Here is a 26,382-nt window from a genome sequence, read left to right as displayed (position 1 = left end):
GGAGAGGACTCCCTATTAAAGACGCCAAGAGAATATCTTTTGAAGAAAACTTCGGTATATCTTGAATGTATAAATGTTACCGGAAAGAGTCCACTCTAAATGAGTATCAAAAAGGTATCACCCATGGTTGTTATCAACTTTTCCCTTATATCTAAGAAGCGAGGGCAATAGAATAAAACGTGCTCAGGGTCTACGGACTCTGCACACACCGGGAAATACGGACTAACGTCATGACGGAATTTATATAGGTAACTTCTAAAGCACCCGTGACCACTTAATATTTGGGTCAGGTGGAAATCAAGGTCCCCATGCTTTCTATATATCCACGAGTGGATGTCAGGTATCAGTCTGTGGCTCCACCGTCCTTGGGTCGAGGTTTCCCACCGTTGCTGCCACATTGTGAAGCTCACTTTTCTCTGCTCTAGCTTTTCTGTATTTGTATGAGGCGCTGGTAATTCATGCAGTCGCGCAAATTCACTTCCCTGGATGTCTATGGGCGGCATACTAGCTAGTACTTCGGCTGCTTCGCTAGATATAGTTCGGAAAGCACTTATTACTCTTATAGCTGTGAGTCTATGTATAGTGTATATCGGCCTGGCATACGCTTTTATGTCTAGCGCCTGGATCCATATTGGCACCGCATACATGATTATGGAGCTCATCGCCTTTGCAATTAACAATCTCCTACTGGAACGAACGCAGCCTCTATTTTCCATCATTCTCGATAAGTAGTTGTACACCTTGTTTGCTTTACTTGAAGTGTACGATAGGTGCTGTTTGAATTTTAGTTTGGAATCCAATATTACCCCTAGGTACGTCAGCTGTGGCTGTGAGGTAATCTCACACTCCCCTATAGTGAGGGTTATTTTTACTTCAATTTTTCTAGTGCTTATGAGCAATACCTCTGTTTTGTGCTCGGCCAGTTCCAAACTCATGGAAGAGAACCATTGGCGCAGACCACTTATGCATTCATTGCATTTGATTCGGAGGTCGTCTAGGTGCTTAGCCACTGCTACTACTATTAGGTCGTCTGCATATGGTATTAATTTGACATTTTTATGTTGAAGTATTTTTAGTACCCCGTCATACATAAGGTTCCATAGTAGGGGGCCTAACACCGATTCTTGTGGCACTCCACTTGAAATAGAGTGGCTCTTTGTGCCTTCGTCCGTGTCGAATATCAGCTTTCTATTTTCAAAATAACTCATTATACCAGATTACCCAAATGTATTTTAATTATACTATGTACATATGTATGTTCCTTGCTTGGTTTTGCGAAATTAGTTTCTGAGCTATGGGGTTTGATCAAAAAGCGCGGTGCTCATTGTTAAATTTTAATACAAAAATTCAGTGCAACTCAAATGTACCAAGTTACTGTAAATTTATTGCTCTTGACTTTTTTCATTAGTGAGTTAACGTACTTTTTGAAGTTTTGAATATAATTAATTATTAATATTTCGTCTTAAATTGGATCATATATATAATATATAATTATTAATATTGTGTCTTAAATTGGATCCTAAATATGATTTCCTTTGAACTCAAATGCCTTCAGATGATTTCCGTTTCCTCTCAGGAAATGCGCATGTCCATTTTGAACTCCCAACCGTACAAGTTTATTGAGTCAATCAAATTGAGTGAAATTTTTAACTGTCGGCAATTTGAATGCAAAACTAAGTTGTGGCTTCAATGTGTTAGTTGTAGTTAGAAGTATTCATATGTACATACTAGAGCTCTTGGTATTCGACTAATAGACTAACCGAATTAACCGGATAGGGCATCATTCGATTAAATTCGGTTTGCAGTCGTAAGTTGTCGACTATTTAACCGCTCATTTCCGACTATTCGGTTAACCGTTCGTTGTCGACTATTCGAATACGAGTAGTGAAAGTTCATTAAATTTCTATTTTTATTGAAAAAAGTGAAACTCACGAAAAATGCCCGCAATTGACATTTTCCCAAGTAAAAACCAACAAAGATCAAAGGCTGCTTGGATTTCAAACAATTTTCATTTATTCAAATGCTCGCAGCAGAGCAACTATTCGAATAGTGGCAGCAGAACAACTATTCGAACATGCGTAGTAGAACGACTATTCGAATAGTCGCATTGTTACAACTATGCAAATAGTATTAATCGGTTAATATTCATACGGACGGTTACAAACCGGATATTCGAATAATCGGTTTTCGGGTTATTCGAATAATTTTAAGAGCATGTGATTTATAGCGTTTTCTTTTCTCGACGAAAATGCTGCCTCATTATACACAACATTATACTCGTACAAATGCTCATCCTACGATTACGATTGAAAATCTAAAACTTTTTACCTTAGAAAAGAACAAAATGATTTCACCTTATCATGCTGGACAACCCTTACCTTTCTTCTATTTAGAGGGCAACATTTTGAAAAAAGAACAAACGAACCTAAGAAAATGTTGAGAAATGTACACCGTACAAGGTATAATAATATTATAATTTGGCCAGGAAAACAGTCTTTGTTGGTAACGGCCAAATCAATTTTAATCATAGATTTTAATATCGTATTTGCAGTAAATAGTAATTAAACTATATTTTACAATTTCAAAACTGTCTCATCATGTCTTACTTTCGATTAGAACAATTACCTTTCGATGTAAATATCTTAGACGTTTTATAATAAAAGGATCAAGATTTTCGGGAAGACATGTCATGAGTGCAAACACTCACAATGTCAAAATCAACTGTTTTACTTTACAATAAAAACATGTGTTTTGTGATTGAATCATCATAAAAAAATTATCAAAATGTAAACAAGACATAACATTACATAAAGAGAAATAGTTTGACAGTAAATATAAAACTTTTTTTATTATAAGAAGCACGTTTTCTAACACCACGACTTTATATAACTGAATCATGCATTGAAAGAAATATTATTATAATTACAACATTACATATACATATGTACATATATGCATTTCTCTATAAATTAATGCCATGTGAAATATTTTTTTATTACAAAGCAATGTGGTTTGTGAATTGTTGAATTGTTAGATATGATTGTGACATTTTTATACTCTCATGTTGCACAAAGTGTATAAAAGTATTATTTCCATAACGGTTGTTTGTAACATCTAAAACTGAACGAATACACCAATGTGATTAGGCTGACGAGTAGAGTTGATATCCGGATGCCATTATGTCTGTCCGTTCGCGCAAGCGATAACTTTAGTAAAAAATTAGGTATCTTTATGAAACTTGGTACACATATTCCTTGGGTTCATACTATTGTTGGTATTGCATATGGGTGAAATCGTACTATTGTCACGCTATAACTAAGTCATAAATAACGCTATTAAAGCGAAATGGTACAGAGGATTACATTATTTGGATGGAAACTTGTTGGCAAAGTGGGTCCCTCTCCGGAAATATTAAATTTTATAGAAGAAATGGCAGAGAAGATCCGCACTCAGATTTCTATAAAAAATTAAAAGTGGGCGTGCCGTCGCTCACTTTTGGGTTAAAAGTCATATCTCAGGAACTACACGACCAATTTAAACAAAAATTTGTGCAAAATATTTTCTTGAAACCTGGGATTACTTACTAGGGGTTTCAAACATCCGGTGGCATTTATACCGTATATTATATATTGCTTAATATGTGAAGTATCTTTGCAATATTAAGTAAGCGTATATATAGATAACTTTGTTATCATCATATTAATTGAAGTGAAATTGTATTCTATGGGAAATAAGTGTGATTGCAGTCTAATATAGACTATTTTCAGAGATGTAATGAAAATGTTCGAACCAAATTTTGATCGATTCATGAAGTACATATGTCAATAGATGTATATACATATGTATATGAAATTCGTCTCGCCATCCTGATCATTTTGATATATGTATATACATATATATGTACATACTAATATATATAGATGAGGTAAACAAAATGTTGAAGGCGTGTGTAACTAAGATTTATTTCGCAATTTTTAAAACAACCTGTTACTACAATTTATTATTTCCATACTAAATACATTTTAAATTTTACTATTTTCAAATAAATATGATTACACTATAAATGTACTTACAAATATACGCTGCAGTGTACATATACTAGTCCAGGAACATGCCAATTTATGACTAAAACTTTGCCAATTAAAAATTTTGCTGAGCATACAAATGGGATTAGTATATTAGATTAGTAAGTGTATTGAAACTAGTAGGACACTAGTATATTTCCGGTCGTATCCTAAAACATGCATAAGATATCAATGACTCAAATCATATACATATGTATCTGTTTATATATAAAAAACAGTTGAATTGGTCTTTTGGTTTAAGTTGGTTGACGTTGTGAAGAAGACTTAATTTAAGGATATGTATGTATGTACATATACATAGTACTTGTATATCGCAAGTTTGCTTGATTAATGATCAATAGATAAACAGATATGACTATACTAAACAGTACGAAAACAATTACTTCAGAAAAGTTTTGCAATTTTGCAATCTATATACTTGATTAGGTTATGTGAGTACATATGAATGAACATACATGTGTACTTACGTGCACACCATATGTATATTCTCTCCTATTTGATAACATGGTGTAATGACACTTGAGTCATGTGCTGAACACATAGAAGACGACAAGCGACGAGCGACATCTGTCAAATATTAAAATACACGCGTTCTTATGGGCACAGATTTTTTGGCAACAGCACGACTTCACCACAAAAGGGTTGAAGTCTTCGCTGTCGCCAAATTAGAAATGTTTCTAATTTTGCCGACGACAATGGCCGCTGTAGAGCTGCCACTAACATGTGAAATGTAAAATTATTCAAAGTTCTCACAAGTATGACGTTATTTTGCCAGCAGAAACGTAAAATAGCTTTAATATATCATTTATAATAACAATCGATTATTTAAAACAAATAAATCGACCATTTTTACATTTTTTACGTAAATAATTTCACTTTAAACTAAATATGTAAATTTTATTGAAGTGATAGATGTTAGTACGGCAACAATGAAATTGCTTTTTGATATGTCGCTGCCGTCTTCAAAATGTTCAAGACGCTGGCTTCAAAGCGACATTTGTGATCAGCCGTCGCTACGTCGTGTCGTGTCGTCGTCTTTGTGTTCAGCACTTCAATCTTCGCTTGGTAAATTAAATTCTTATCAGAAGAAATCCACACAATCCGTATTCCACTCAAGATAACGAAAAATTATAAGCACATGCATGAGTGCACATATAGAAATATATAAATATACTGCGAAGCGACAGCTTAAATTATGACAGAACTGAGACAGGTACAACAGGTTAGACGTCAGTCAGTCCGTGCTATAGGGGAGACCTAAAATGTCTTGTCGCTCCCACGAAGTAATATTTAATCCGGGGGTTCCGTGGGAGCGTCTTGAGTTGGGAGTAGGTTAGGTTTAGCGGATTAAAGTTCCGCACTCCGGCTTTCCATGCTTTCCCCTACTATGAAAAAAAATATACAAAACAACCGTTATCTACCATACCTATTTTCAGTGCAGCATACTTCCAATCTCAATATCCTTTATTGCCTCAGTCAGCATATGCATATGCATATACCCACATACATATAAATATGCATCAATATAAATTAATTATATAATCCATTTGTCACTTCAATTACCTCATACTGTAAATCGCATTCTTATTTTATTTTATCTAATTTTAAAGTTTGCGGTGCTGATAAAATATTATACATTTCGGTACACACAATAGGCATGTTTGCATGCATGTACATATGTGTGTGTGTGTGTGTTTGTATTCCCATGTGCTGAACTTTTTGTCAACTCAGTTCGTCGATGGCTTTCTTATCACTTGCTGGGGAATGCCAAATTGAGTGGAGTGTGCGTTTCAGTGAGGAGCGTTCGAGCATTTCGGGAGAGCACTTGAGTTCTGCTCAACGTCGCTTTGGTGGTGAAATGACGAAACTATGCAGTAAATACGACTGTTCTGTGCCTAACTTTGCTATCAGCGCGGCAATCAGACATCCCTTGCTCTAATGAAAATAACCAACTGCTGGGCTAAAGCTTATCACCCAGCCCGGCACTGGTTCATTTTCGTGGGGTTGCATTGGTTTGTTTACTTCAACTAAAATTTAGTATCAAATTCGGCGCCTCGTTGGTAGAACATCGAAACGGTAGATTTTCCGTCATCTAATTGCGTGTTTTAAAGCTTACTGCTTTGTTTTGAAAATTTCGTTGCAATTTGACGAAAATCTTTACACCTCCATTTCCAATTAAACAACAGTTATGTAAGTATTAGCCCCTTTGCTAATAGAATACTGTGTGACATGTGATATGTTATGTATGTTATGTGGTGTTGACATATTTTGAAATTTTTATGAAGATGAGTTATTCGAAATGTGTAGTTAAGTGCAATAAACTGACGTTTTGTTTATGACAAAAATGAGAAATCATATAATCCGCCCTTCAGCGGTAATCTTATCCAATAAATAAACAATATTTGCGCTAACAACTGAAATCATTAAAATACTCTGATATCTATGGCTGAGGTCATAGTTGGAAAAAGAAAAATGCCAAAATGTTTTTATTTATTCAAGTGCAGGTTCCAACTAGTGTTTCTTATCTTATTTTGATGTTGGAGGAAGTGGAAGTGTAATTGAAGCCTTTACGGATATGTAAGTGACTAACACTGCTAACCAATTGATATAAACTCTGATATACTGGAAGAATATTGACACATTGTCGCAGATGCGTTATGTAATATTAGATAAAGTCTGTACAGTATATAAAAACTGCAACGTCTAACAATCAAAAACAGTTTTGACTTTTATTCAAATATATACATTCTCAGTTAATACTATTTACATATTCTAATTGTTAGTATAATATTTGTCCCATTAAATTGTACAGTGAAAGTTTGGCTGTTTCAGCAGCAATTAATTACGAATGATTCTCTAAATGAGCTCTAAATAAAATTTGATAACTTGAAACATTAAAAGAATTTACCACTCTCATCTGACTTTGTTAATATTTCTTTAACAATTTTTCATAATTACGGATTCTATATCTGCTTCGAGTACCAATTATTTTTAAATTAAGAGCGCGACTCCCACTACAATATCTGCCTGTATTCGCTTCAGTCAACTCTAAGCAGTTCATTCAAGATCAATCAATGTATTTTATTCCTTAGTCAAATTAGTGTGAAAGCTTACGACCAGAGATGTATCCTCAGATACCGTAAGAAATGCACTACATAGTCTTAAATACGTCTACTAGATTTCGAGGAGAAACTTTGATTTTCAGCCGCAAATTTGTTTATAACCTTAAGGCCCTAGCATATAACGGGTTTGAAGAGTCCAAGTGTCAACATACATACATATATGCGATTTTCATTTATTAAAAGTTCACATTTCGCCGCCTTTTCGAGAATTCTTGGCAGAAACAATACTGTAACGATTCCCTAGCCTCCATATTTGCCAGACATATCTCCGTGTGGCTTTTTTCTATTTCCAAAAATAAAAAGAACATTAAACGGCCGCCCCGTTTTACAAACAAACGAGAAATCGCTGAAAGAGCCAAAGGCTATCCCAAAAATTATTTAATTATTTTAAGGCGACGACAATAATGTGGACCAATGAATAAATATTATTTCAAAAAAGGGAATCTCCCTTCATTTTTTAACAGACCACATGTTCTACATAATTGTCAGAACAAGGTCAAACACTAAGTAACACTCCTGATAATGAATATTAAGTATATATTACTTTGTCTTTTTTCTTCAATACTCGGTCTTACATTGTATTCAACAGTATTACCTTCAATACAGATACCTTTTGGAATTGTTTTCTATAATAAAAATATGTTCGATTGTCTTAATTAGCGTTCATTAACTATTTTTCCGTTTTTCGGCAGTATTCTTATTTTTGAAATTTTTTAGTAACCAATGAAACCGCTAACAAACAACGTGACCACAACAAATATTTATACCACTTCGTGCACTCTTTTGCCATGTCCAACTCTGGTGACATACTATTCAATGTACACAAAAATGTCAGCATGATTATTTATTTGTATGCAGTTATTTGTTGAATAAGAATAAGTAGCAGCGGGCAAATAAACATGTTTAAGATTTTTTATTATAAAATATGCTGTTATATTCGCAATATGGATGGAAGTAAAGTTGGAGGAATATCGATTTTTAGTTTGTTTTTGGTTTTAGTTTTTAATGGAATTTTGTTGAACTAAGCGAATATTAGAATTACCCTAGCAACCAACCCTTGTAAAGGTAATAACTTAGCTCCGTTATTTTTAAACTAGTATGTCTTTGGTTAATTCGACTACAACATTTTCGAAATCTCAGCAGTGCTAGACGAACCTATCACTCAAGTCCTTAATAATTTAAAATATGTGTGATGGTAATATTATTCAAATAGTGTGCTGTAAAAAAAATCTACGATCCACTCTTAAAATTAAAATCGCTTCAGCCATCACGTTATATAACGGGATTTTTAGTTTCTGACAGTCCGTTTGTCTGTAATGTCAACTAGCGTATCATATACCCACAATATTTACATACATACATATGTATATTTAAGTATACATACATAATTACTTGTACATCTATCAACGAAATAGTCATGCTCTATAATTATTAAATTTCCTCTTTAATCCAAATCCCAAAATAATATGTGGAAGTTAGTAAGGTTAGTTAGTTTAATATTGCACACCGTTCTAGGTTTTCCCAATTAAAAAAACACGCTCATACTCCCAATTAAAGCAGAAAAATCTGTAGTGTTATTTCTCTATTAATTTACAGATTCATTGCAGCACTTTAAATTCCATGTCCTTATACAGATTCAATCAATGCTCTTTTATTTATTAATTTCTTTTTTACTCCGTCTTCCTCATCAATCTGCTACATTTCGATCAGTCATGCACGTGATTGCTGACCACATTACATACACACTCGCATATACACTTACACACATACTCATGAAATAGTCATACGAGTATTAACGCTCGACTGGCACACAAAATAGAAATATGTTTACAAATATATATACTGTATATATATGTTCTATACTTACGTATGTAATTAAATTACATAATTGTGTCCTAGTAGAAAAATACTCACATTAGGGTTGTTTAGGTTTCCTTGGACCCAACAACGCGATATTCCTTTATAAACCTTTTCGTGCTGCGAGTACACTTGATAGAATAAATAATTTAGATTAGATTATAATAGATTAAAAATCGAATCGTTTTCAAGTTGTTTCTTTCGAGATATCTTACCAAAAACCTTTTTGAAAGTTGAACCTAGTACCAATAGGTTCTTTAATAAGTTAGACAATCCCTCAATTTATATTCTTCCTTAATATCGCTATCACCAGTCACCCATGTGAAGTGAATACAATTACTCATGCATAACCCAAGCAGGAACTTACCAAATTTCAACCGCTGCGGTGGATAGGCTTCTAAAAAAAATGTGCAATTGTCAACTCGTAAACCACGAAAATTTCTGTATATGAATTAAAATATGTTGAATAACTTGCAACTGGGTTGAACTTCATACTAGTTGTCAGGTAATGTATAACTAGTTGATTTGACTGCGGGTTATGTATATATACATTATAGTGTGCTCGACAAATGTCAGAGAGTAGATGCAACCATACGAATATACATATGTATGCCTATATATATACATATGTATGTGTATATTGTCGAGACCACGACAGGATTACAATGTTATTTCAATTATTTCACTTGAATTAATATTGTATCGAGTACACTAGATTGATCCTTTGGAATGTGAGCTGTCGTGTGTGGAAGCTTTATACACGTACATATGTAGGTTTATATTCCCTTATAGTATATATAGTGTGTACATATTGTGTGTTAATAAATATTTGCTTGTACACTTTCACCACGTTTGGTTGCTTCTCACATATTCGTTTTTATGTGTTTAGAAATTCAAGGACGCTCACAGAAATAACCAGGCTTAACTGGATAGTAGGAGGAGTTAATTCTGAAAGAGCCTAATGAACATATAAATATAATATTAAATAAAGGCGAGTAGTAAAAATATATAGACAATTGTTATCCACAGCTATTAATACGGTGCATACTTTTTATCTTAAGAACCTAGTTGACTAACTGAGATTTCCGAAAATTAAAATTCCCAAAAATTAAGATTCATTACATCATAATTTTTATTATGTTTATTAGAACATATTTAACTGAACATTCGCAACTTAGACTTATCAAAATATGTTACGAATCGACGAAATCCTTGTATAAGTGTTTGAACGATTCATTCCTTTCTTACGCAGAGCGCTAATGAGTATCTTAGTTCCCATGCTGATTCGTTCAATATATTTTAGTTTCGATAGACGCGACTTGCTATAGAAACTTGTAAAACAGATAATATAAATATTATTCATTGTAAGTGATTAAACTTTAATGTATAGTATATTATTTCACAATAAGGACCAACCTATTTAGAATAATAACGGCCAGATACAACCCGAAAAGAAGCAGTACTGGTGCTACATCCCATCCTACATCTCACCAGGTCTATTCATTTTGCATCTCCACCGATCTCTTCTTGCATTTTTCTCATCTCTTCTCCACCGATTTGAAGCCGGATACAACTAGTAGGTCGCGATGAAAATTGAAGTAGTAAGAAAGAACTTATATATAACTGAATGTTTTCGAACTGAAGTCCGATGCCTGCTCATACCAATCATTAAACGATTTATTAATTAGTTACTTTTTTGTGTTTTCTTGTGAATATAGTACAGCAGCATTAATATAATAAAATTCAAGTTTAAAACAACAGTTTAAAAAACTAATTGAATTAATAGAAATATAGCCCGAAACTGGGCTACAAATTTCAAAATATTTAAAACCTCCATCGTAGGTTTCATCAATCTAACGTTAAACTCATTTACACAAGGTTTGTGATGACTACCTTCAACAAGGAGACGCTTAATTTCATAGAAGAGGTTTTTGGAAATGTTTCTTCATCTCATTTTGTAAAAAACGAAATGCTTGCTTATTCAATAACTAATCAATCTGCCACACATATTTTTTTAAAACCACAATATCCGTCACAATATTGTAATACTCCAACTAAGTCTCCATTCATTTTAATCATTATTCACACTATCTTTTTCACTAGCAACTGTTTAATTATCTGTCCAATCTTCAAATTCTTATGTTGATCTGCACTTGAATTGCCTTAATTCAATTCCACTGAGTTGGGCTGTAAACCGTATAGGGACAATAATCATTGCTCTTCTTTTGTTTTTAGTTCATAATTAAGACTGTCTATTTTGTTTGCTAACTGACTGGTTTCATTTCGTCTAATAGTTGTACTAATACTATTAAAGCATTAATATATATTTCTTTTATATATATACATATATATTTTTGTTAATGTACAGTATGCTAAAACTAATATAAAACTTCTTATATGTAATATATACTACATTTAATAAATTAATAAATGCTTGGATTTCGCTGCATTTACATATAATATTTATTCCCTTGAATATCAAATATACATATGTACATATAATTTCACAATGTTGAAACTTTCACTTTCTAAGAGGAAGTGTGTGCTAAGAAATTCTTCAACTGAAGTATTTATTTAATTAGTTATAAGAAAATACCAAATTTGTTGATAATATGTTTTATATTTTTTTTGTTTCGCTTTTACTATATTTATGTGCATGCATGCAGTTTATACTATTTTCGGTATAAAAAAAGAAAATATTTATTTTTACTTAGACATATTATGTACATACACCATATGTTTATGGAGGTTTGTATATATAAATATAGAATATATATTTATATATATTCGAGAGTAAGTTGGTTGTTCGTTGGAAAAAGCAATACAATATTTGTATATTATAATTTTTCGATGTAATTTAAATGGCAGAAGTGATTTTGGAATATCACATATTTCAGATTTGTCAGGGGTGAAATTTTCAAACTAAAATTAGTAACTTTTGATAATGAGGGTATATTATACATATATTCTCTTAAATGTGTTGCATTTTATTTTAGTTCGAGTACTAAATTGCTTTCTGGTACAATCTAAGAAATTATGTTCAAAATGTTAGATACGGACTTGCACGTACATATGTACATATGTACTTATGTAATCGCAACTACTGTGTGATTAGTTTTTCTTATCTTATCTCTGTTCTCTGTAATCTGGTCTTGTCAATGGTTCTCATTCTTGAGTGATACTTTTTATACTCTCGCAACATGTTGCACAGAGTATTATAATTTTGTTCACATAACGGTTGTTTGTATCACCAAGAAATAAAAGAGTTAGATATGTGGTTATATATATATAGAATGACGAGTAAAGTTGAAATCCGGATGCCTGTCTGTCCATCTGTCCGTGCAAACGATAACTTGAGTAAAAATTGCGATATATTAATGACACTTGGAACACATATTCCTTGGCACCCTGAGGAGGTTGCTTTCGAAGATGGGCAAAATCAGTCCACTGCCACGCCCACAAAATGGCGAAAACCGAAAACACATAAAGTGTCATAACTAAGCCATAAATAAAGTTATGAAAGTAATATTTGGTACAAAGGACCGCATTAGGGTGGGACATATTTGAATGTAATTTTTTAAAGTGGGCGTGGCCCCGCCCCCAAATCGGTTTTTTGTATATATCTTGCAAACCAAAAAAACTGTTGAAAACAAAATTTCTGCAGTAGTTTCTTTTAGGCAGTTCCTTATACAGTCCCAAAGTGAAAGAAATCGGATAATAACCACGCCCATCTCCCATACAAAGGTTATGTTGAAAATTACCAAAAATGAGTTAACTCACTAATGAAAAACACTAAATTTTACATAAGAAATGGCAAATGGAAGCTGCACTCAGATTTTTTTACAAAATGGAAAATGGGCGTGGCGTCGCCCGCTTATGGGTCAAAAACCATATCTCAGGAACTACTCGACCGATTTCAATGAAATTCGGTATATAATATTTTCTTGATACCCTGACAACACGGATGAAAAATGGGCTAAATCGGTTCACAAGCACGCCAACTTCCCATATAACTCAATTTGAAATTCCATTTGATTCGTACACTTTATAATACAGTACACTCTCGAAAAGTAAATTCTCAGAAAGTAAATAATCGCGGAAAAGTTAATCACCTTTAAGATTACACATGCACCTCGAAAAAGTAAATTTTTTAATTTACTTTTCAGAGAGTGTGATAAAAAATTCGAAACGAAGCAAGCAACGTTTTTTACGATGTTGCAAAAACACTTACTCTCTTGTTTATCGCGTCTTTTTAGTAAATAAACTCTCCTACTTGATCCACTGGTTTAAAAATGAAAACGATGCAAATCAGGTGTCAGGCTTTTTGAATTGTCGTACAAAAATGGTCAGAAAATATATTGCAAAGAGAAAAAAAACAAAAGAATATTCAAGATTTTTTCTCTTCATAGTAAATACATGCAAGGAGAAAAAAACAAAAGAATATTCAAGATTTTTTCCTTTCATAGTAAATACATATGTATGTATGATGTAAATATGTTTTTCATGTAAATCCATATGTTTTATTGAAGCAAATAAATGAATTAATTTTTTAAGTTTAAAAATGCATTTAATATTATAAAAACAGATAATTTATGTATTTATTTGGAAAAGTAAATTATTCGAAAAAGTAAATTACCCAAAATACCAATCGATTTACTTTTCGAGAGTATACTGTATATACATAATGAACTGATGAAGATAGCGGAATCAAAGTTTACACAAACACTGTATATCATCTGTGGCTTCAATAATGGAAAAAATCGGAATATAAATTTTCAAGGCCCGGATATCTACATGAAGAACTCAGTGCCTGAGGGTAATTTTTCACCGAAAATATCGGCAATTCTTTCAGATATTTTGATTTAATTCAGAGAAAATTAGTTTCTTCTAATTGTGTGACTCTGTTCCAAAAATTATTAAAATCGGATCAGAACTTCCCCCAGCTCCCATATACCTAATTATAGGTTTTTCAAAAATAAGATGGGCTTTATTTCGCATATATCGGTTAATATGTGAAATATCTTTGCTAAATTAAGTGAGCATATAATCTTAGATATAATGTATGTTGGTGGTGAAAATTAGTGAAATCGGTTCAAGAATTATTTCAGACGATATACTATATATGAGTATTTTCATTATTCTGTTGGATTTTATGCCGAATATATGGGTCAATTTGAGTGTTATCTTAATAAAATTACATCAATAAATTGCGAGAGTATATAATGTTCCGTCGCACCCAAACTTATCCTTTCCTTACTTGTTATTTATTAATGCTGATTAACCGGGTTAAAAATAATTATGCATCAGAATTATTATCGTTGTATATATGATAAGTGCAGAAGTTTAAACATAAATAATTAAACACTTAAACTTAAGAAATAATTCATCCGAAAGTGTGTAATCGAAATCATGTTTACTGACTTCATAAAACGACCATGAATATAATCTCTCAATATGCGGCGAAAAGTATCTAGCAAACCTGTCCCATACATTTCATATGTACCTTATGTTGTAAACTATTAATACTACGTTACTTTGCTATAGAAAAATGTCTATAAAGCTGATATAGCAGACTGCCTGTGACTTCCCGTGACAATTATAGCAGTGCCGACTATGAAATCAAATCAAATATCTGAGAAACTACTCTACCAATATTGAAAAATGGTATGTAACATTTTTAACGCCTTTATGTTACAGTTTAAAAATGGATAATATATGACTCCAACTCGCCTACCTCCCTTATAATTAAATTTGAGAAATAATCGGATTTTTGCACCTTACAATGAATTAATCTGGCACCAAAATACAACCTTCAAAGTGTGGCACATCTCACGGTGAAATCGAATCACAACATTTCAAGTCCCCGCGCACCTTAAATTTTATTGCTGATTTTTTTACCAAAAATATCAATAAATCTCTGAAACTTTTCATGATATTCAGAGGGCATCCTTTTCTGATACTAGTGTGTTTTATTGCAAAAAATCAATACATCCTTAAGCCTTGCGTGAGTGTAAAATCTTGTTTTTATGTTTTGTTTGTCATTTTTCCACTTACAGTATCTTAAACTCTATGCTGCTTTATTTTTTCTAATCGAAGATGGCTAGCTCTATAAGGATATTGCAGCTCAATTAAAAAAAATAACTTCCCTCCATACATTGTTGGTTTATTTCAATAACGCATATGATTAATCCAATTTTCCAAAATCAAAAAATGTCCAACTTCTTATCTTCAATTACAGGTTAAAATAAAATATCCATCGATGGACCTAGTAGCCGTTTCTACAACTTTTTCAAAGAAAGTCTAATGCTTTAATTTCCCAATTTCCAGATGGAATACTTTTATTGACCAATACAGTCGTTGAAATAAAAATACGAATTATCAGAAATATATTTTGATTACAAAACCACTGTCTTCCGAATTTGGGACATAAACTGTCTCTGTCAAAATAACATATGACTAAGAGGCACAATTTGGACTATGCAATTATTACTACCGTTGAGCAAGGGTTGCCGGGACTAATTTATAACGGAACTCTTCATTTCTCGTTAATTTTTGTCTCACCATATTAGCAGTTGGGTGTATTCGCTAACAAAACATTTTTTGTTAGTACTTAATTCTCTTCATCCTTTTAGGATGATGCGAAACTTTCGAACAAAGTTTGCTATTAAACTTTGTGTTTCGGCCAAACGCAGAAATAATGAAAGAAATAGCGTCTACTCATTCGCATTATTTTTCCATTAGGCTAATTACTATATATAGTATGTATATATCGAATAGAATTAAGAAATTTAAGAGCTTACTTATGTATATATGTATATATATTATACTTATTATTACCACTTACTGAGGCTGCTTGCTTTTCAAACATTATATTAAAGTCAAATTGAAAGGAGTGAATCATCCTCCATCAAAATGATTATCAATTTACATAGGAATAATCTCTTTGTAATACCTGGGCTCATCAGATAAGCGCCAGCAAAGTCGTTACAATGGCATAATGGAATAATGACAACAAAACCAGCAAAAGCTAGAATATATGTATGTAAAAAAGTAATCAGTGTAATAATGTTGGGCGAAAGTATATCTACATCTACAAGACTCAAGCAAGATATTTAAATATACGTATGTATATGTAAGTGTCTATGCTGATGATTTCAGTATCTTAAATCGATTTGTGGGAGTTCTGAAATGAGCACTTTAAATTTTTATTTTATTTTCTTAAAATATGTACCGTTACTTTAAAATATTATTGTTAATTGTTGTAGCAAAGGTGAAAATCATCTAAGCCGTCACATTCTAGTAGCTTCAAACAAAATTACAGCAATAACTTACTGGAGTCTCAAATCGATTTAAGCACTTTTCTTGTCAGCGCCGATACTTGCACAAATATATATGTACATACGTATATGTAAAAGTATGAATGTTTGTAGGTATGTATTTGCATGAAATGCCTCACACAAGCAGTCTACCGTGGCAAAGGAGAAACATCAGATGCGCAATCTGACAGCATTTTTTGCGTTTATTCCGCACATCCGTCGTTTTCCTTTTGTATACAAATTTGCATAGCGATTTGTTGTTGGTAGACGAGGCACGCTTCCAACCGGTGGACCGTTGGCATGAGTTGGTTGACTGTAAAAAATCAATCTGTCAACAAGTTTAGAAGATACTTCCTTTTCGAAATTTTAAACAACGTAATGGCTCTCCTCCAGCTTCTTTGAAAGCTTTTGTTGTTTTGGCTGGCTGCTGGACTCGTTGCTGTCGGTTTATTTGATGATGACAGTTTATTTTGCAGGTACAAGGGCAAAAACATTTGCTTAGCAGTAAAATATAAATGCTCTCATAACAGAACTAGTTTCTAGTAGACTACTACAGACGCGTAGTACAAAGTATCTGAAGATGACGATTGGCAATTATTAAAACTGAAAAATCTACACTCTGATTTTCTACTTTCATAACAGCACAAAGTTCAGAGCAGTGAAGAACAACAGGTAAGAACAATAATGACATAAATTCGTGGCTTTCTGTGTTTTCTAATATAATCGGACCTATATGGCCTAAATCAATATGGGGTATTTTTTACCTTCGAATACACGGATGTTTGATAGAGTGCTCGCTAGTTTTCCCAATAATATTACGAGTACAAGTAAAGCTATTTAAATATAATTTCAGATGGGATAAAGCGCACTGGAGGTAGAAGAATTGCTTTATACGAGTTTGAACCTGCGACTGTAATTAATGTCTGCCTCTACATTTGACAGGTGGTGGTTGAACAAAACTAAACTTTCTTATACAAAATACAGATATACATACTATATATGTACATACTGCATTGGCCGAAAAGTTATTGACTTAACAATGAAATATCATTTTTTTTTTAATGAAAATATGGCTTTTCTTCGAAGTAATCTATATCTAGAGCAATGTATTTTTTTGCAATTGCTTCCTTTGTTTTGAAACCTATTTGATAATGTGAACCTTTAAGGCCTTCAAAATAAAAGTTTGTTTCCAACTTGAACTCTTCATTGAGAGAGTGAAAACTTGGTCCACCGAGTCGCTGGTTTGATAAAAAAGAAATAGCTCCATATCCACATTTCTGTAATTTTAAGTACGAAAGGTTTTTGCATCACGGAAAACATAACATTATCTAGTGTCCGACCGTTTCCCTATTTTTGCCCGAAACCGATTTATCGGCCGGTTGGGATAGTTTGGAAGATTTTGTTAGAAGCTTATAGCGTTTTCTTTTCTTGATGAAAATGCTGCATTTTTATATTTCAACATTATACAAATGCTGTACTACCTTTTTGAATGTTTTCCATTTTTTACGTGGTAAAAGAACAGAGAAATGTCTTCCTATTATGCTGGTCAACTCTCATACACAATTTGAAAATCCGAATACAGGGCAGAATAAATGTTACATTTTGTAAAAAAATCTGAGTGCAGCTTCAATCTGCCATTTCTTATGTGAAATTTAGTCTTTCTGACGTTTTTCTTTAGTGAGTTAACCCACTTTTAGTAATTTTCAACCTAACCTTTGTATGGGAGGTGGGCGTGGTTATTATCCGATTTCTTTCATTTTTGGACTGTATTAAGAAGTGGCTAAAAAAGGACTGCAGAAAGTTTGATTTATATAGCTTTATTGGTTTGCGAGATATGTACAAAAAACCTACTTGGAGGCGGGGCCACGCCCACTTCTCCAAAAAAATTACATCGAAATATGCCCCTTCATAGTGCGATCCTTCATACCAAATTTTATTTCCATAGCTTTATTAATGGCTTAGTTATGGCACTTTATGTGTTTTCGGTTTTCGCCATTTTGTGGGCGTGGCAGTGGTCCGTTTGTGGCTCATTTTCGAAAGCAACCTTCCTATGATGCCAAGAAATAAGTGTGCCAAGTTTCATCCAGATATCTTAATTTTTACTCAAGTTACAGCTTGCACAGACGGACGGAAGGACGGACGGACAGACAGACATTCGGATTTGAACTCCACTCTTCACCCTGATCACTTTGGTATATATAACCCTATATCTAACTCGTTTAGTTTTGGGTGTTGCAAACAACCGTTATGTGAACAAAACCATAATACTCTCTTTAGCAACTTTGTTGCGAGAGTATAAAAATCGACTGCCCCAGTTTTTTTCCAATAGCTCCGAGGGTGACTATAAAAGTGACATTATGAAATTAACTTCAAAATCACAACAAGTAGTTGAATATTTGACATAAATCGGATCATTCTAAATAAAACCTGCAATTTTATGCAAAAATAATTAATTTCTTTATGGTCTTTATAATATGATCGCGTTGAATGATTGGTTCAGTCATTTATGAATCAGGCTCTGTTTATAAGGTAAACAGGAGAATTAATATTTGAAGCATTAAAGAAATCAAGAAAGTAAGAAACAAAACATTGATTTAAGTGACATTTGAAAAGAATCGGGTCAGAATCGGCCAGATGTGACCGATGCCGATTAATCGATCGAACTTTAACATTATCAAAAAAATTTATGGTAAGTGTTCAATCACACATGGAAGAGGAATATGGTTATCACTATAGAACGGAATGCAATTTGTTTAGGAAACATCCTAAACACCAGAAACAATCATCCGAATGTGCAAATTCACGTCTATTTGACTGATCCCATTTTTATTTCAGCTGAATGTATGACTCATACATTTAATACATTCCGATGCAAATATTAATTTGATATATTTCAAATGTAACCTTTAATACGTATCACAATCAGCCAGCTCAAAATTTAAGACCACATTTAGTCCAGAAACAGTTATTTCTATTGTATTACTTTGCGTTACAAATTTAGCTCACATACATACATATGTACATCCAAAAATATATAGGTTTCAGAGGGGTACGTCGCATTTCATTTAAAGCTTGTAACTGTAAAAGCTAAACTTACATACCTAGTACTTACATATATGTATGTACGTTAGTAAACTAAATAAAGGGGGACTTTCAATATTGACTAAATACGACACGATTACGTCGGTATGAGGCAAAGCCATGTCATGGCATGCCATAGTATCAATTTCAACTAAAATAAAACATTAAACTCGATGTGTTGACTATTATGGCCCCAGCACACACTGCACAAACAAACGTTCTATAAACTTCCTTCCCGGCAATCTGGTGCAATTTTGCTGGCGGCAACAAGCAACAATATACTTGAGTTGGCTAATCTGTAAGTAGTAGCGATGCTAAAACCAACAATGGCGATGAATTCACCATAGACACCGGCTGGCGTACCGTATATGTACCATAAGAGTATACCAAACTTATACGAGTATATAAATGTACAAATGTTTAGTAAAAGTATAAATATGTACTAACAAAGCTATTTGCTAAAGTGGATATTGAGAAATTTTGAACACACTATAGCGATTTCAATTTAGGGTCTCTAAAATGACTGGAAAAGCTCTAAAGAAAGCATAGTCATGGGAAGTATTTGTAACAAAAAGAGGTTTTCTGGTCTTGTATATGATTACTGTGCATATCGACACGTTTTTTGGTGATAAAGCTATAATTGGTTATCTCGACTTTAGCGGTTTTACTGGCGCGGCAACACAAAGAATTGAAGTATAATCTTATAACTAAGTTAATAAAGCTTTATCGATCATACAGTGGCCAACCAGATTTAAGGTTCACAGACAAATATTTAATAGTTAATTCAATCCAATACCATTACCAAATATAACATTAGATCGGTATTTAAAGTCCGCAATAAATAGAGTCAGGTCTAATTTATTATATTCAAACGTTTAAATGCACTCAGAAGTAGTCTCAAAGGTATATTATAAATGTAGCTAATTTTGAACCCTAATTGGCTGAGACCTATTGATTTCATTTTACTGGATACTTTTTATGCAAACAAATAATATTTATTCAAAGCTCACAATATTTTAAATTTGGGTATAAAATTATATATGTACATATAAGAAAAGCACTACACTCTTTTGAAATAAGTACCAATTGATTCATTTAACCAATACAACATATCAAATATACATAATTAAACAGTATTCTGTAAAATTTTTATGTAAAAATTCCGAAAACTCTGTACGAGAGCTGCTATGTATATATATTTCTGGCTTAATAATGAAAATAGGAATATTTATCAAAGAAAATGGTTTTATTGTTTTTCAAAATATTCTCCATCAAGATTTATACACTTTTGCATGCGCTCAAACCAATTTTCGAAGCACTTATTTTGAGCGATTGTCAAATTGTGCGGGCTCCAACGAGAACAAACCTTTTTTACGGCCAGGTGTTCATGCAATATCGAATGTATGCTGGTGGGAGAAATGCATAGGCATGCCTCTATCTGAAGGTATGTTACATGACGGTCTTGCATTATCTGTTCACGTACGGCATCGATGTTTTCTGGCACAACGACTGTTTTTGGACGACCTTCACGGAATTTGTCTTTGAGCGAGCGTCGGCCACGATTGGATTCGTTATGACACTTTATATATTTTCGGTTTTCATTTTTTTATTTTGTGGGCCTGGAATGGTCCGATTTCAATACCAACCAAGAAATATTTGTGGCAAGTTTCGTCCAGATATCTTAATTTTTACTCAAGTTATCCGTTGCACGGACAGACAGACATCCAACTCGTCTAGTCATCCTGATCCTTTTGATATATAACATATTACCCTATATCTAACTCGTTTAGTTTTATAAATTACAAACAACCATTATGTGAACAAAACTATAATACTCTTAGCAACTTTTGTTGTGAGAGTATAAAAATTAGTACTTAGTGGGATATAATTTTTGTTTGATAACTGTGTGCAATCGCCGTTTCTTTGATTTCCCCAACTTTTTCGTAAGTTTTGAGGATAACTTCTTTTGCAATGCATCTTTGAGTTTTTTTCGTTCCTAATGTTGTAAATTTGCGTACCTTTTTTAACCATAGACCATAAATTTTCAATTGGGCTTATATCTGGGCTTTGTGGCGTTGTTTTTAGGTAAAATGGACAGTAGTATGAGATCCAAAGATGAGTATCCAGTGCAGTATGTCTGGGGTCATTATCTTGGTGAAACAGATATTGACCCCCAAACCCAAGATTATCTGCACTTTGATTAAATTTTCTTAAAATATCAATGAATTTCTTGGTATTTATTATTTCAGTGATGGGAACAAGCTTTCCTACTCCAGCTGCAGCTAAACATCGCCAAAACATGACGGAAAGTCCACTGTGCTGTAGTGGGCAATACATATAATCAAACGTTTAAAATTTATTATAATGTACAAAAATAAAGATTTTCTATTCTGGAGACGTGTAATATTCACAGATTAATCTAAATTTAAATTTCGGTTCGATTTGATATTTTTGGATAATTTGTACTATTTAATAAGACAAATTTTGAAACCCACCTAACCCTTTTAAATACCGTGATGCTATTCTCAATTTAATCAATAATTTTTTTTAGAAAGTGTGTCAAACAATAAAATACTTTTAAAACAAATATCATTCAAGAAGATAGTGGTGGTCCAGTAGTTTTAATCAACCTTTGACTAAAGATAAATTAGGGCTTTTGTGACTTTTCTTTATATAGTTTGAAGATGGTTCAGCATTTAACTGCAATTGTCCATAAACAAGTTATTTATTATTATTTTCATTTTAAATTTAAATAATAATATTTAAATACTTAGCCAGTGAATGGGAATACACATTATCTCAAGTGATTTATGAAATTGTAGTAGTAATAGCAAATGAGTATTATTATCTTCAAAGAAATGAATGAAATTCGTTGATAAAACTCCGTAAATATGCAGCATGACACCTTCAACGCATTTAAAGCCAGGCAATGCGTTTACTGCCCCCTCCATTGCCAACTGAGGCGAATGGCTCAGCCTCGACATCGGGAATGTCGCATTGTGCCGCCCCAACTGCTACGACCGTATGGGGCCTAGATGATATCACATGCGTTTAGTTCACTCTTTACCCGCGTGTCCACATATTTATACACACTTATGGATGTGTGTATGTGCACCACAGTTTTCACTTCACTAACTTTAAAGCACTGCAGCCGGTGCTTGGGTGGACGGACGATACGGAAGAGCGGAAATTCCAATTTAGCCATTGGCGATTGCAAATTCAACTACAACAATAGCAAAAACCACTATAGTAACAATAGCAGCAGCTGCGGCTGTTTCGTTGACAATGTTTTTGTTGTTGTTCTGGCGCATGAATTATTGCAGCCCATGTGCATCTGCGTGGTTCGCACTCGAGTCTATTTGATCACCATTTTGCTGGAATATGGGCTGGATGGACGTTGTTGCGTTGGGGCCTCTGATGCGAAGGGAATGTCCGGGTGAATGGGTGTATGGCTGTGAGACTGCATGTTGTGATGTAAACGTTTTAATTGGTGACCGACAGTATTCACATATCCATTGCAACTTGCAAATGCAATTTATTTGACTGTTGGCTGTTTCAATCCATCAGAGTGTTTTATGGGACGATGGATAATGCGGTGAATATATGTACATACGTATGTACACGCACAAACGTATGTAAATATGTATGCCAGATATCGATATCTTTATGAATATGTACTTAACTGCTAATGCAATGGACTTAAATAAATGAAATGTGAAATATATATCTTGGAAATCTCAGTGCTCCTCAGTCTACCTGCGATTTAATTTCCAAATAATAACATCTTAAGCGATTGCGGTCGATATTTAGTTTTGTTCTGAGAATTAATAGTGTGGAAAATTGGTATAGTTTACGAGAACCATTTCTCGCTCCGATTCTGGTATTGCCCAGTAATCGGCGTTTTTATCGAAATTAAGAATTTGTTATGCTATATAAAAATTATAAAAACGGATAAATCGATTTCTTATTATTATGAAACTCTAAAAATTATGAAAAAATTGTTTTCCCCTTTTTCATATTTCCTTATTATACCGATCATATGTACCTATCGATTCAGTAAAAATTAAATATTATTATTTTATATTTCCATTTGGAAGATTTATCGATTATTCACCACATCTCTAACGTACTCCCATTCTCGTATATGAGTAAATAAGTAAATATTTAAATTCATATTTGGATTAGTTGAATTCAGCGCACACACACATTCATAATATGTTAATTTCCGGTGATGCGCACTTGCACTTGCTTTTGATTCAAGTTGTGTAATTGAATGTCATTTAATTTACGGCATGTTTGCTTTTCAATCCTCACTTTAAATTCATTTTGCATTTGCAATTTTTTATAAAATGCGCAAATATCATATTCAGCATTTAGACGTGAAATGTTAAAAGCAGGTATCCATCGAAAACAACCTCAACATTTTATACTCTAGCAATTTATTGCTATATTGCTATAACAATTTGCCCCACATATTCGGTCTATTGAAAGCTGGAAACCCTAATATTAGTTATATGGGAGATAGGGAAGTTATGTCCCGATTTCACTCATTTTTGGCACGGAGACATATTATTAGAAGAAACATATTCGCTCTGAATTTCTTCAAAATATCTGAGAGACTTACCTATATTTTCGGTAAAAAATTTGTAGAAGCACTGATGTCCTCATATTCGATATATAGAGTCTTGAAAGCTTTTGGACCGATTTCGACGATTTTTAGAAGGGCGATGCCTTTAAATGCAGTATTTTTGCCAAGTTCTGTTCCGATATCTTCATGTGCTTAGTTTATATAGTAAAAGAAACGATTCAGATCGACTTCAAAGTTCTGGTATATAGGAAGTAGACGTGGTTGTGAACCGATTTGGACTATTTTCCCAACACATCATTGGGAAGCTAGGAAGATAATATGAACCTAATTTCTTTGAAAATCGGGTAGTTTCGGAGTTATGGTTTTTAACCCATAAGTGGGCGGAACCCCGCTCATTTCAAATTTTGTATACCATTTTGAGTGCAGCTCTTCTGTACCATCTTTATAATGAAATTTAAGGTTTCTGGTGGTTTTCCTTTCTGAATTAAACCATTTTTAGTAGTTTTCCACCTAACTTTTGTATGAGAGGTGGGCGTGGTTATAATCCGATTTCCTCCATTTTCGGACTGTATAAGGTGGTACCTAAAAGAAACGACTCTAGCCGGGGCCACGCCCCCCTTCCCCAAAAATATTACATACACATATGCCCCTTCATAGTGCGATCCTTCATACCAAAATTTACTTCAATAGCTCAATTTATGGCTTAGTTATAGCTCTTTAGCGTGGCAGTGTTTCCAAGTTTCATCAAGATATCTAAATTTTTACTCAATTTACAGCTTGCACGGACAGACATACATCCGGATTTGAACTTTACTCGTCACCCTGATCATTTTGATATATATAACCCCATATCTAACTCGTTTAGTTTTAGGACTTAGAACCAACCGTTATGTGAAGAAAACTATTATACTCTCTGTAGCAACTTTGATGCGAGAGTATAAAAATATATTGAAAAAGTTTTTTTCGGATGACAGTAGATTGAACCAGAATCTTCATCTCCATCACAGACCAACTGGCAAATATATTAGAAAAAGAGAGAGCTATACGTTCAATGAAGAATTACAAAGCAACAGGTCCGGAAGAGGTTCCAGCTGAAATTTTAAAGTTAATAAAAGACAAAAACTTGACGCTCTTAATAAAGCATTTTAACCACTTTTATGACAATGGCAAATATCCAAAAGAATGGTTGAAATCGACCTAAGAAAACCAACTAAGGAAAGCCTAAGTTCGGGTGCAACCGAAAATTTTATACTCTTGCCATTTATTACTATATTTTTATTAAGATAACACACTGTGACCCATATATTCGGCATAAAATCCAACAGAATAACGAAAATCCTCATACATAGTATATAGTCTGAGGTAATTCCTGAACCGATTTCACTAATTTTCACCACCAAAATACATTATATCTAAGATTATATGCTCACTTAATTTGGCAAAGACATTTCACATATTAACCGATTTATTAAGCCCATGACCCGATTTTAACCATTTTTGGTACAGAGACACACTATTAGAAGAAAAAGATTTCCTCTGAATTAAATTAAGATATTTGAGAGATTTACCGATATTTTCGGTGAAAAATTACCCTAGAAAACTGAGTTTTTCATATTCGATATCCGAGGCATTGAAAAGTCCGATTTCGACACATTTTTCACAAGTGATGCCACAGATCATATACAGCTTTTTGTGTAAAGTTTTATTCCGCGATCTTCATTGGTTCCTAATGTATACATTATAAAGTAAGGGAATCAGATGGAATTCATAATTTAGTTATATGGAAAGTATTCGCGATTGTAAATCTATTTCGCCCATTTACCAACCGTGTTATCAGGGTGTCAAGAAAATGTTATATACCTGGCTTCTTTCTGCTATATCTTCTGTAAAATTTAGTGTTTCTGATGTTTTTCGTTAGTGAGTTAACGCATTTTTAGTGATTTTCAACCTAACCTTTGTATGGGAGGTGGGCGTGGTTATTGTCCAACTTCAACTATTTTCATGGTGTGTGGTGGGGTACGTTAGAGAACCTACTGCAGTTTGGGTTATATAGCTTCATTGGTTTGCGAGATGTATACAAAAAACATATTTGGGCCCACGCCCACTTCCCCAAAAATAATACATCCAGATTTCCCTCCTACTAGGGCGATCCTTTGTACCAAATTCTACTCTTATAACTTTTTTTTGCCTTAGTTTACATGTTTACATGGAAACTTGGACTCTGAAAAATTGACAGATGTAGTCACAAACAGTGAAGTTTTGAGAAGAGAGAACCGTAATAGAGAGTTACTTAAGACTATAAAACAAAAAAAAACGGCCTACCTAGGACATGT

At 33.3% G+C, this 26,382-nt stretch overlaps 1 protein-coding gene across 3 annotated transcripts in view; it reads left to right on the top strand.

Moving 5' to 3' along the window:
- Window positions 1–6,089: 6,089 nt before the first annotated feature.
- LOC105217805 (arylalkylamine N-acetyltransferase 1) overlaps window positions 6,090–26,382 on the top strand; it is a 62,497-nt gene continuing 42,204 nt past the window's right edge. The window contains exon 1 of one of the 3 annotated variants that reach the window (XM_011193001.3): window positions 6,090–6,275. In XM_011193001.3, coding sequence (XP_011191303.1) covers window positions 6,274–6,275 — 2 coding nt within the window. In that variant the 5' untranslated portion in view covers window positions 6,090–6,273. Of the gene's footprint in view, window positions 6,276–19,345; window positions 19,350–26,382 lie in introns of those variants that run through there. The other 2 variants (XM_011193003.3, XM_054234491.1) reach the window with 2 other exon arrangements.

The sequence above is a fragment of the Zeugodacus cucurbitae genome, chromosome 6 (assembly GCF_028554725.1).
Source record: "Zeugodacus cucurbitae isolate PBARC_wt_2022May chromosome 6, idZeuCucr1.2, whole genome shotgun sequence".
Taxonomy (NCBI): Eukaryota; Metazoa; Arthropoda; class Insecta; order Diptera; family Tephritidae; genus Zeugodacus; species Zeugodacus cucurbitae.
The sequence above is the reverse complement of the archived record's forward strand: the minus strand, read 5'-3'. Positions and strand labels throughout refer to the sequence as shown.